The sequence below is a fragment of the Talpa europaea genome, assembly GCF_964194135.1.
Source record: "Talpa europaea genome assembly, chromosome: 3".
NCBI classification, from domain to species: domain Eukaryota; kingdom Metazoa; phylum Chordata; class Mammalia; order Eulipotyphla; family Talpidae; genus Talpa; species Talpa europaea.
The window spans coordinates 95964837-95977792 of NC_140069.1; the positions used below are offsets into that span (position 1 = coordinate 95964837).

The 12956-nt window shown below is 38.1% G+C and overlaps 1 protein-coding gene across 1 annotated transcript in view; it reads left to right on the forward strand.

Moving 5' to 3' along the window:
• DNAH11 (dynein axonemal heavy chain 11) overlaps positions 1-12956 on the forward strand; it is a gene marked incomplete at its 5' end in the record, with an annotated part of 290362 nt that overhangs the window by 69132 nt on the left and 208274 nt on the right. The window contains one exon of the mRNA XM_084230443.1: positions 11260-11409. Coding sequence (XP_084086569.1) covers positions 11260-11409 — 150 coding nt within the window. The remainder of the gene's footprint in view (positions 1-11259; positions 11410-12956) is intronic.

Below are 12956 nucleotides of genomic sequence, written 5' to 3' on the forward strand. Positions count from 1 at the left end.
TTCAAGGGTTTGTTTTGTTTTGGTTTCATTAGTTTCTTTTGCTTTGTTTTTTAAAAATATTCCACACATGAGTGAAATCATCTATTTGTCAAAAAGACACTTTCAGTGTCATCTTCTGCATTTGTCTTCTCTAATGGGAGCCATGAACCACATGTGGCTGTGGAGTCCTTAAAATGTGGCAACTGAGAAACTAAATTTTTTTTAAAGATTTATTTATTTGTGTGTACAAGAACTGGGATATAAGCCAGAGGTTCAGGGTGTGAGAGGATTCACCAGAGACAGAGTGAGGAACAGAACAGGCAGAGTGACTGAAATATACTGCTGAGGGGAGCAGTGGGCGAGACAAGAGAGGCCTGACATGCCATGTGGGTAGCTCCCTGGATGGCCAGGGATCGAACTCATGCTGCAGAGGCTGCAGATAGCTTCACACTGCTGTGTGGAACCCCTTGCACCACCTGGGAGGGCCCAGGAACTAAATTTTTAAGTTCAATAAATTTTAATTAAACTTAGAAACTTACTTGATTCAGTTATTGGAAAATACATATGCTTGAAACAATTTGGGTATGTGAATCTACTTTTGCAACTGTGTATTATGAAATCTAAATACACATCAAATGTTTCTAGTGACAATTTCAAATTGAGATTTGCTGAAAATGTGAAATGGCTACCTGATTTCAAAGACTTTGTATGAAGAATATAATATAAATTAACTCATTGGTTATTTTTGTTTTTACATTTTTAAGTAAAACTATTTTGGGTATACTAGGTCAAATGAAATTAAAATTCATTCACATCTTTCTACTAGTGTTGAAATGGAGGCCACAGTGCGTTTCTTAAGATGATAAGATCAGGAGGATATATGCTCAGAAATGTTTAATGCTTGCATCCAAGAAATGTTCTTCAGTGGCATCAATACAAATCTGCATAAGAGGAAATCTGCCAACTTGTCTTTTGAGAAATCCCTAAAATTGCAGTGATGAGGCAGATGGCACCAGATTGATACCTTTAATCAACTGCAAATATGGACATTCCAAAAGGCGCTTGTTAGACATAGGATTAATGTTAGGTAATAAAAAGCACTATTGGTGCTTAAAGGGGCAAATACACCACAAGGGTGTGCCTTCCCACAGAGTGCTTCCACCTGATGATCTTCATGATGGCATGAGTGTGTCTGAGCTTATGAATTTGAGGAATCAGGATGAAAGAGCTTAACAGTCCATGTTACATGTTAGCATGTTACAACTTTTCTGGCAAGGGGGTCTTCTTAGGCAATTAAGAGGGAAAAAGGCTCAAAATGCAAGTTACTAGTTGAGGCCATGGTAAAAGTGAATGCGTTTTGGTTGGAATACAATGAACAGAAAAATCCTAACTTTTCTAGAGGAAGGCTGGTGGGCTTTCAACTACCTAACATGAAGGAAGGGGGGTTGACCTGGGTTTGGGTTGAGTCTGAAGAAGGAATGGGGAAAGGCAGTAAAAGGACACGAAAAATGGTCATGGTTTTGACCATCTTGCCATTGCTTTTTATTTTCCTTCAGCTAATCAACAAGGAATAGAAGCTGCTCACCTAAGTGTTGTTTTGTCACAGAAATTGCCGTGAGAGTGGCAACACCTGCATAATTTAGGAAAGTGTCGTATTTTAAGTGGATGCCTTTGTATAAAGGTAACTACCCAAAGGATGTAGGCTTTTTTGGATGTCTGACAAGAAAATAGAGAATGTAATTTTAATCTAAATGTTATAAACTATATATCCAATAGGGATTATCTTGGCAAACCTTGCAAAATAGTTAATATTTGACCACAAATTGCCTAGCTATATAAAAATCTTTTTTCATTTTGCAAACATGTTTCTAGAATTCTGCTTATAGTTACACAACCGAATCAGGGTTATTGCAATGTAGGATTAAAATAAAATACCTCCTTAATGTTATGAGGTCCCCAAAGTAAGTCTTATGCATGTGGGGTCTGCCACCAAGGACTTTTAGGCCTCACTTTGGAATCTGAAATGCCTGTTCTGGCCTTGGTTTGATGTCCTTGATAAAGGTTGGTGAACTCCAGTTTAAATTCAGTGGGCAGTGCTTTCCACTATATCAGATTAGCTTTTAACAGAGCTCTGTCACTTCTGGTAACACCTAGAAAAGTGGATTAAAATATTTAACTAAATCTGATTAATGATTGAAGAAAAGTCAAGATTTCAGGGGCTAGGGTATGAGCAGAAGGAAACCATATAGAGACTATCTGATATTTGCCACAGCTTTTCCCTTTGGGAACGTTAAGTGATTTATAAGATGTGGGCAAGAGTTTCAGCAGCTGATCTGAGCTTTCATCAGCGTCATGGGCATGAAAAAAACATAGGAAAACAAAATATAAAAACTGGAGTCAGACCCCTTAAAAGGAGAATGTTATTCAGAGAATCAAACCTCAATAATAAATGAATGTAAGGTGAACTGGATATTAATTTTCAGGGCTGGAGGAGAAAACCTACCATTCACCACACCTAACAATTCCCAGGTAGGTATAGGTTAATTAATTTTTTAAAAAATTATATTAAAGATTTATTTTTTGTATTCCCCATATAATTGCACCCCCCTTATTTTGACCCCTATCCCTCCTCTTCCTGTCCCCCCATAAGTGTGTCTCTGGTTTATAGTTGCTTGTTGATTCTGATTTTTTCTTTCTTATAGTTATTCTTTTTCCTGGTCCCTTATTTACGTTTTCTAGATTCCTGCTATTAGTGAGACCATCTGGTATTTTTCTCATTCTTTCTAGCTTATTTCACTGAGCATGATCCCTTCCAGCTCTATCCATGTTGCTGCAAATTGCATGTGTTTATCCTTTTTGATTGCTGAGTAATATTCCATTGTGTGTATATATCATATCTTCTTGATCCAGTCATCTATTTTTGGGCATTTGGATTGTTTCCAAAGCTTAGCTATTGTAAATAGTGCTGCTATAAACATAGGGGTGCAGGTGTCCTTTTGAATTAATGTTTCTGTGTCCTTTGGGTAAATACCTAGGAGCAGAATTGCTGGATCATATATGGAAGCTCTATGTTTAGTAGGTCAAGAAATCTCCACACAGCTCTCCATAGTGGTTGGACCAGTTTGCACTCCCACCAGCAGTGCAGGAGAGTTCCTTTCACTCCACATCCTCGCCAACATTTGTTGTTGCTAGTTTTTTTAATATGTGCCATCCTCACTGGTGTAAGATGGTATTTCATGGTAGTTTTGATTTGCATTTCCCTGATTGCAAGTGATGTTGAACATTTTTCCATATGCCTGTTGTCCATTTGCATTTCCTCTTTGGAGAGGTTTCTTTTTCACTCTTCTGCCCATTTTTTGACTGGATTATTTTCTTTGTTTTTGTTGAGTCTCATCAGCTCTTTGTAGATTTTTGTGATCAGTCCTTTATCATTAGTGTTGTGTGCAAAAATTTCTCCCAGTCGGTGGGGTTTCTCTTTGTTTTGGTTATTTTCTCTTTTGCTGTGCAGAAGCTCTTTAATTTGATGTAGTCCCAGCTGTTTATCTTTGCCTTCACTATCACTGTTTTGGGTGATGTGTCTTTATAGATGTCTTTGAGGTGCATGTCAGGTAGTGTGTTGCCAAATTTCCTTCTATATATTTTATGGTTTCAGGTCTTATGTCTAGTTCATTAATCCATTTTGATTTGGTTTGTGAAATGTTAGTACACCACATGAGGAAGAATATAATAATGATCTTCAGATAAGCAAAGATATCTTAAAATGGAGTCAAATGTTGATTAGTAGAAAGGTTAATAAATTTGATTGTCAAAATTGAAAAAACTTTGAATTACCAGAAGATTTATCATTAAAAATTAACAATGCAAGCTGTGTTGGAAAAGATGTCTGCAATACTTTAATGGAATCATACGCAGAATATATAAAGAATTTGAACAACCAAAGAGACAAAGAAGTCAGTATAAAAGTGGGTAGAATACTTAAGAAGGCATATCCCCAAAGACAATACTGTGATAGTCTGTAAATATAGGAATGGTTGCTCAGCTTCATAATTCATCGCAGAAATGTAAATTAAAACCATGAGAGAGATGCTTCTGCTTTTGGCAAAGATGAAGCAACTGGACTTGGATTTACCTTCCTACCTGAAAAAAAAAAAAAACCCAAACTTTGATAAAATATGTGAAACAAGAACTTGCTAGACCCTGAATATGAGGTGCCAGCATACAGTAATTCATGAGAGACTCAGAAGAGATGGACTATGTGATAATTCCAGTTTTCTTCCTCGAGAGTTACCTGTCATGTTACAGAAATGAGGAACCAACTCTGAGTTGAAGGCTTAGTGTTTGTAGAACAGAGTACCAGAGAGTAAAGATCTGAGACAGAACCCCAGGGCCCTGAGGAGATTTCTAGATATAGTTATAGGCTATTTCTTAATCTACTTGGTGGTTATAAGAGTTGTATTCACGTGCTAAAATTTATTAAGGTGTATGCTCATGATGTATTTCATTTTTCTACTTCAATTTTCAAAAGTTTACTGAAATTCAAGTTTGTGTTAGCACACTTATATACATATGATAAAGATGTTAAAGGCAAAGCATAGAATCAGCACTAATGTGAGTAGTTTAAGTTTTATTAAGTGAAAAAATGCAAAATGTTATTTATGATTTCTTTTTCTGAGAAAAGCAAATCAGACAATTGTTAAGTATTGGTTATAGTGGTTTACAAAATTCAGGGTAATGTAATCTTTTGGATGATATAAGTAGTTGCGTGTTCATTACCAAAAGTTAAAAAATACAGAAAGATGCAGTAAAAGACCAGAATACTGTAGTCCTATTTGCTATTGTTGAGTGATTATAGTTTTTGTTAATTTAAATTTTATTTTTATATTCCTCATACAATTACAACCCCCTTATTTTGACCCCAAGCCCTCCTTTCCCTGCCCCCCCACACCCCCATAGAGTGTCTCTGGTTCATAGTTGTTTGTTGATTTTGATTTTTTCTTTCTTATAGTTATTCTTTTTCCTGGTCCCTTATTTAAGTTTTCTAGATTCCTGCTATGAGTGAGACCATCCAGTATTTTTCTTTTTCTTTCTGGCTTATTTCGCTGAGCATGATCCCTTCCAGCACCATCCATGTTGCTGCAAATTGCATGTGTTTATCTTTTTTGAATGCTGAGTAATATTCCATGGTGTATATGTACCACATCTTCTTGATCCAGTCATCTATTTTGGGGCATTTGGATTGTTTCCAAAGCTTAGCTATTGTAAACAGTGCTGCTATAAACATAGGGGTGCAGGTGCCCTTTGGAATTGATGTTTCTGTGTTCTTTGGGTAAATACCTAGGAGCAGAATTGCTGGATCATATGGAAGCTCCATCTTTAGCAGGTTGAGGAATCTCCACACAGCTCTCCATAGTGGTTGGACCAGTTTGCACTCCCACCAGCAGTGCAGGAGAGTTCCTTTCACTCCACATCCTCGCCAACATTTGTTGTTGCTAGTTTTTTTAATATGTGCCATTCTCACTGGTGTAAGATGGTATCTCATGGTAGTTTTGATTTGCATTTCCCTGATTGCAAGTGATGTTTCCCTGATTGCATATGCCTGTTGTCCATTTGCATTTCCTCTTTGGAGAGGTTTCTTTTTCACTCTTCTGCCCATTTTTTAACTGCATTATTTTCTTTGTTTTTGTTGAGTCTCATCAGCTCTTTGTAGATTTTTGTGATCAGTCCTTTATCATTAGTGTTGTGTGCAAAAATGTTCTCCCAGTTGGTGGGGTTTCTCTTTGTTTTGGTTATTGTCTCTTTTGCTGTGCAGAAGCTCTTTAATTTGATGTAGCCCCAGCTGTGTATCTTTGCCTTCACTATCACTGCTTTGGGTGATGTGTCTGTAAAGATGTCTTTGAGGTGCATGTCAGGTAGTGTTTCACCTCTATTTCCTTCTATGTATTTTATGGTTTCAGATCTTATGTCTAGTTCTTTAATCCATTTTGAGTTGGTTTTTGTGCATGGTGTTAGGTAGTAGTCATGATTATAGTTTTTTAAAATCCATTTGTGTGTGTGTGTGTGCTATAACAGCTCAAAGTTGGATTTTAAAAATATATCTGTGCACATGTCATCACATATATATTCTTCTACATGTTCTTCTATATGTTTAATATCTATAAATGTTTTCATTACATGGATATGCCATAGTCAACTTAACCATCTGCTAACCATCTCTAGGAAGTTCTTTTTACATTTTCACAATGTTGCCTGTCTGTTTCCCATCAATGCTGAGAAGAAAAATTAAAAACAAATAGCAAACTAACATTTTCACAGATTGACTCAAATTTTTGCACATGTAAAGATAAGAGACTTAATCTTTCTAGAGAATAATATCTGCAGTGGATGGGACTGCTTACATTTTGATTATTTGTTATATTCTGACAAATAATATCATGAGTACAGATAAATGTGTTAATGACTACATATGAGTGAAGTGTGAGGTGCTTAGTATGGCAGAATTGGTATAGGTCTTTGCATTCATTTTATCTCAGTAATTAGCCCTGACATTTTTCATAGCTGGGGTAAAAATGAACTTAGAACTGAAAAGCAAGTGGTAAGCATTGAGAACATAATTATAAACTTTGGTAACTTCATTTCCCTTTGTTTTATTTTTTTAAAGATTTATTTATGCATACAAAACAGGGTACAGGGCAGAGGTGTGGGGGTGAGAGGATTCACCAGAGACAGATTGGGGAGCAGAACTGGCTGATTGACTGAAATACACTGTTGAGAAGAGCAGTGGGGAGACAAGAGAGTTCTGCTGCTCCATGTGGGTAGTTCCCTGGCTGGGGATGAACTTGTGCTGTAGTGGCTGCTGATAGCTTCATAGTGCCATCTCTTAACCCCTTGTACCACCTGGGAGGCCCCTACTTCCCTTTGTTTTCTCAGTGAACGGGAGTATGGGTCATAGGGTAGACCAGTTTATCCCAATTACTATATTGGTTTTTAAATTGTGGAATTACCCAGATGAGTAAATATTTTTCACTTTGTTTACAGGTTTTAAATTAACACAAGGCATAGAAAAGAAGCTCATTCTGTATCGTAAATTATGAGATGAGAAGGATAAGGCAAGCTCTGTTCATACTACTATTGATAAGTTTTCTTCAGAGATAAAATACCTAATTATCATTCTTTTTAATTTTTTAAATTATAGTATATTAGGAGTATCAGTTGGCAGTTTTTATTTCCTTATGCTTTTATAATCAGGGGTGAGATTTTAATGTTTTGATAGCTTTTTTAGAGGTCACGCACAATTGTAAGTTTCCCTATTTGATTAAGATACAGCCACTTATTTTTTCTTTATTTTTCTCTTTTTTTTTGATGGTCAATTTTATGAGTCCCACATCCATGGCTGTGTGAAAAGAGGGACTGCCTGCATATGTGCACACTGGGGATGGACTCGCCCAATGTACATAGTACTCTAACTTGAAGGAATGCATTACAATTTTTAACCTTTTAGAAACCTGCTTAAGATGCAATACCAATGGCTCTTTTAATAGTGATTTGAAGTGTGCAGATTCTTTCTATTTCTTTAGTGAGAGGGGAAAAAAATGAGCCTATAAGGCACTTTGTTTTCTTTTTTAATGTAAACTAAAAGGTCTTTCCAAGCACCTAACTAGGAAAAGGGGGTTGTATTTTCATGTTAATAAATACAAAGAGACCTCATTAGAAATGGGACAATCTTGAGACAAGGGGGTCTGTTAAAAATAGTCTTGTTCTCGCAGCAATTTTAAACAGAATATGAAAATAACTGACTTCAAATATGCCAGGTATAAGTCACAGGAGAACATCAAGCCACGGGATTTGTATTTCCTGCTCACTGAGTGATTACAGGCTTGAAGTTCCTTTGAAGCTGTTTTCTCACCCGGGCAATAATGTGTGAGTTACCTCATGGTGGAGGTCTCATTTATCCCACAGCTTTTCGCCTGAATATTATGCGGACCCATTACACGGTAGAAGCCATTAAGCATCTGTGCACTTCCTGCTCACTTCAGCAGTGACGGTGAATTGTTAGATTATTGGAGATACTTTCTGTGTATAAAGGTCCTTTGAGGGATGGAGGAGAGTATGATAACCCAAGCAGTGATCAGTGCCTACCACTCTGTCTACCTTTAACGTAGGTGAAAGTTTCAAAAACTCATCTATGTTAAACTCAGAAGATAGCTAGCTGTGATTTTCTTTAAAACTGAAACTGCAAATACAGCAAAAATGTTAAGGCTAAAAGCTTTAGAGATTAAATAACCCTTAAGGAGTTCCTTACCAATATATTGGTGTTGGTCTTGTGTAGGAAATTTAAGTAGGTTGCTGTTGTTTCTAGAATCCACTGTTAGGAAAGTTAGTGAGTCGGTACAGAGATGACACCTCTATGCTGGTAAATAATACATAGCTTCAAAACATCTTTTGGTTGTCAGCACCTTTTATATTTTTCTATTGAGGTGAAATTTACATAACATAAAGCAACCATTTTAAAATACACAATTCAGTGGCATTTGGTACATTCACAATGTTGTGCAACCATTGCATTAATCTAGTTCCAAAATATTTTCATCACCCCAAAATAAAACCCCGTACTCATTAAGCAGTCACTCTGTGTTTCCTGCTCTCCCAGTCCCTAGCAACCACCAATCTGCTTTCTGTTTCATGGATTTACCTATTTTGGACATTTCACATAACTGGAATCATAAAGTATGTATTCTTTTGTGAATTTTTAATTTAACTGGATGTATTCAAGGGTCAGCCACATTTTAGTCCATACCGGTCAGTGATGTAGTTTTGGAGTTGATGGGTTTAGACAGTGGGGTCCTTGGGTTCCCTCTGGGAAATGTCTTTCCAGAGCTCCCCTTTCAGCTGCATGTGGCAAGTTTCCCAGGCAAGTTCCCCACGAGACAGAGATGTTAGTTATATTTAAAGAGCAGGTTTATTAGGGAAAGGGGACAGAAGGATAACAAAGGACACTTGCATAGACACAAGCAGGCAGAAAGAGCTGCCCTGTTGTGGGGGCAGCCTTAGGTTTTATCCTCTTTTTTTGGTAGGGAGGGGCTCATCTTTGTGAGTGGTTAGATTGTTGCCGATTTTGGACAACTATGCAGCATCAGAAAGAGATCACAGATTCCACAGTGGGCCCTATCCGTATCTTTACCCTCAAGTCTGTGCTCCCAACACTCCCTACAGCACTCTGATACCTGCTTGGGTCCTACACCTTGTGATAAGCACTGGTGACCAAGGATTTTGATTTCTATAGCTGGGGTAATGGTCATGTTAATCCCCTCTACCCCCATGTCCTTATGTGAATCAGATTCTAGTTTTGTGATACGAGTCAGGTTCTAATCTCGTGATGACTTTTATAGGATTTTTATTCTTTCCTCCATCAGTACTTCAACCTTTGTTAAGGCTGAATAATACGCCCTTGTATATATATACCATTGTCCGTTCATTCATCCGTTAGTGGACTCTAAGTAGGTTGGTTCTACCTTTTGCCTATTGTGAATAGTACTGCTATAAGCATTATTATAAAAGTATTTTAGTATTTGTTTTCAGTTATTTTGATTATCTAGCAGTGGAATTGCTGGGTCATATGGTAATTCTGTGTTTAACTTTTGGAGAAACTGTCAAGCTATATTTCATTCAGCAGATTTTTCTGTATCATGTGTGAAGAGGGAGTACTTCCCACTCCTGAAACTTCCTCTCGTTTTGTCTGCCCTTTACCAGTCCCACTGGGAGGTGGAGTGTCCTACTGTGACTGGGTGGTGCCCAGGAAAAGGAAAGATTTCAGCTTCCCTGCCCTACAGAAAGGAAGGTGGAGCTGAGCAGGGAGAAGTTGGAGAAGAGACTGGAGAAGGAAAGAAAGAGGGTGGAGAGCAATGAGGAGACCTGTGAGAGGTGCATGGAGCAGAGAGACATATGAAGAAGCTGCACTTGCTTCTTGGTCCTGGACTGTTTGAAATAGATGTTGGTGAGAGACCCACTGGGAGGTTAACAATGGCAGCTTTTATCTTAAATTTGATTTTGCTCTTTTCCTCCCATACTTGTCTGGCTGTTTCTGATACTTTTATATGGGTCCCTGCCCAAAGGTGCTTTAGATTTGTGGCAGGCTTTTGGGTCTTGCTCTGGGCCAATCTGTTTGGGTGGACTTTTTACCCACAAAGGGTTGGGTAACTTGGGTGCTTGATTTAGAAACTATATTCTTTGTCTCTTCTGCATTCACTAATTGTATTAAAGTTCCTTTCCATTGAAAGTCTTATATGTTTTGTCTTGATGCAGCAGATGGCAGAACCTAATTAGAAAAGCAGGTTTGAGGGTTCTTGGGGTGCCCCTCTCCTTGCCCTGTAACAATACCTGATTGATAGTCTTTTCTCATTCTCCATGGACGTGAGTCTACCTACAGGATGTAGCCCTTCCTCTAGGAGATGAGGTCTGTGCTGACATGACTGAATGGATAACTATTGCTCATTTTGGTGTTCTCTTTACAGGCCACTAGACTTTTGTCTCCAAAGTGGCCCATAGCAGAACAAATGCTATTCTTTGTCTTTTAATTTGGTCTTCTGATTTTTTTTGTAAATAACCTGGAGCATAGTGCATAGACTTCAGTATGCTGGATTCCATATATCAGGAAATAAAATGTCATGATGCCAGAAGAATCTGAATTTAGTAGATGTGGACTGGTCTTGGAGGCTTAAAATCTGACACTTCAGCAATACAGCTTGAAGATGTCGCCCTTTATTTTGGCTTTAATTTCCTTATCAGTGAAAACAGAGGAATCTTAGTCACCTCTCTTATGTAACAAATATACTGTGGGCATGAGAACATGGGGGCCAACTCTAGAGTAAAGTGATTGGTATCACTGAGTCTTATTTCAGATATCCTAACATTGTTGTTGTTTTTTTTTTTGTAGTATAAATATAAACGTAAGTGTGAATTTTAAAGGCTTAACCACAAAACTCCTAGCAGATGATTGCCCACAGGAATGTGTCACAGATAGCAAAGCTAAGGAGTCTCCACAAGTAGGGAACAGGTAACTGTTCAGGTAGACACACACCTGATGGTGTGACCAGAGTCCCTGGCCACTGCCCTGCCAAGGTCATTTCAAACTCTGGAATTTTACAAGTGATTCTTATTTTGATGAAAAACAGTTTGAGAAAACTCTATGTAAAGTGTTGTGACTTTATATACCATCATCCCTAGGTAACCAGGATACATCTCCAGTCAGAACCACCCTCATCTCCTCTAATTATCTTGTCTTAGGTAACACGTCACCTTGCCAAGCTCTTCGACAGCATCACAGATCTGCGGTTTGAAGATGATCAGGATGTTTCTGCACACAGAGCAATTGGAATGTACAGCAAAGAAAAGGAATATGTCCCATTCCAAGCCCAGTGTGACTGCATTGGCCACGTAAGATTTAATTATAAGGTTTTCTATACTAGAGGAGTATTTTCAGGATTTTTTTTAAGGTTGAATCGAACAAGAAAAGAAATCTGCTCATGTCAAATCAGGCTGTGGTTAGTTTTGTGCTGGGAGATTTCCCATTTCTGGATCCAGGGTGACAGGGCCACTCTGCCATACTTCCCGGCTTTGCTCATTTGGCTTCAGCACCCTGCAGGCCCTCATAGATACTAGACAGGAGGAATTGTCACTGATTGCGTGGATTCCACAATTAGTACAGAATGCAACTAACTCAGTGACTGAGTCTCCTACAAAGCCATTTGTTTTTATCACTGTTCAGAGTACAGGGGAGTGTTAGAGTGAAACAGTACCTTGCAGTAAAGCAGGTTTTAAAGGGGCTTGCAGTCCAGCGTTCTGAGTGAATGCCGTGGATGGCAGCTAGTAAATGCAATTGACTGCGTCTACCAGGCTGATGTCAGGTAGTCTACCATGTGCAAAGTGAGGCAAGTTAGCATGCTCTCTTCTCACAGCCAGATATCTCAAAGATGTTGAGTTATCTGCAAGAATGTCTCATTATGATGTATGAAAGAACTCTTGTTGTTTTCAAATGATGGAAAGGAATTGTATCTTCTTAGGTGACTCTTGTGTAGAGATAATCACTTGTATTAGAGGACCATTTGGGCTGGGAAGAAGGCTCCTAAAAATGTCCTTTGCAGAAACTTGGTGGCAGCCTTTTTTTTTTAACAGGGGTTTTCTTCATACCTCTCTGTTGCTTTTTAATTGTAGCAGAAAAATTGTGCCAAATGTAGGGAAAGCAGATGGTGGAATACTTTGATTAAAATCTATTTTTTAATCTCTTGGGCTTTTAAGGATATTATTACAATGATTAGAAAAAGTCACCATAAACTATCTTGACAAAAGTGCGTTGCTGCCTCCTCCCTCCCCAGCAGACTGCTAGCCGATTGGCATACTGCCCGGAATGAGGACAGTCCAATTGACCGATGTGGTTGTCACTAGCAGGAGCCCTTGATATTTGAAAGTTTTACAGTGCTCTGATTTATTCTATTAAAGCAACTTAGGCTAGAGACTTTTGTATATATACCACATTCACCCCCTAACGTTGCCTTTGTTTTATAAAAAGGGTATTTTACTATAGATTTTTCCCCCTGCCTCTTTATTGTTCCCAAATTAGATTGTTTGCATTTTATTTGACAAAAGGTTATTAAATACCTATTATGTACCAGATATTGAGTTAGAATTTGGGGATCCAAAAATAAGACATGGTTCCTACCTTTGAGGTGTTCTTAGGTTCATTGATAAAGAGAGGATACACATATTTAGCAGTAGTAAGAAGTGGTAATTATTATAAAGGGTTGGATAGAAGCTCATGAAATACCATAAGTGGTGGGGAAAATTAATGTGTATTTGCAACATTCTTAAGGACTTGTGGCAATATACCTGGGAGATGCTCAAACAATGACTGCTTTATGGAGGGAACTTACTGCTCGGTGTGACATTAAGAGTTGTGCTTAGTGACTGAAGTAGAGATGTAGGGC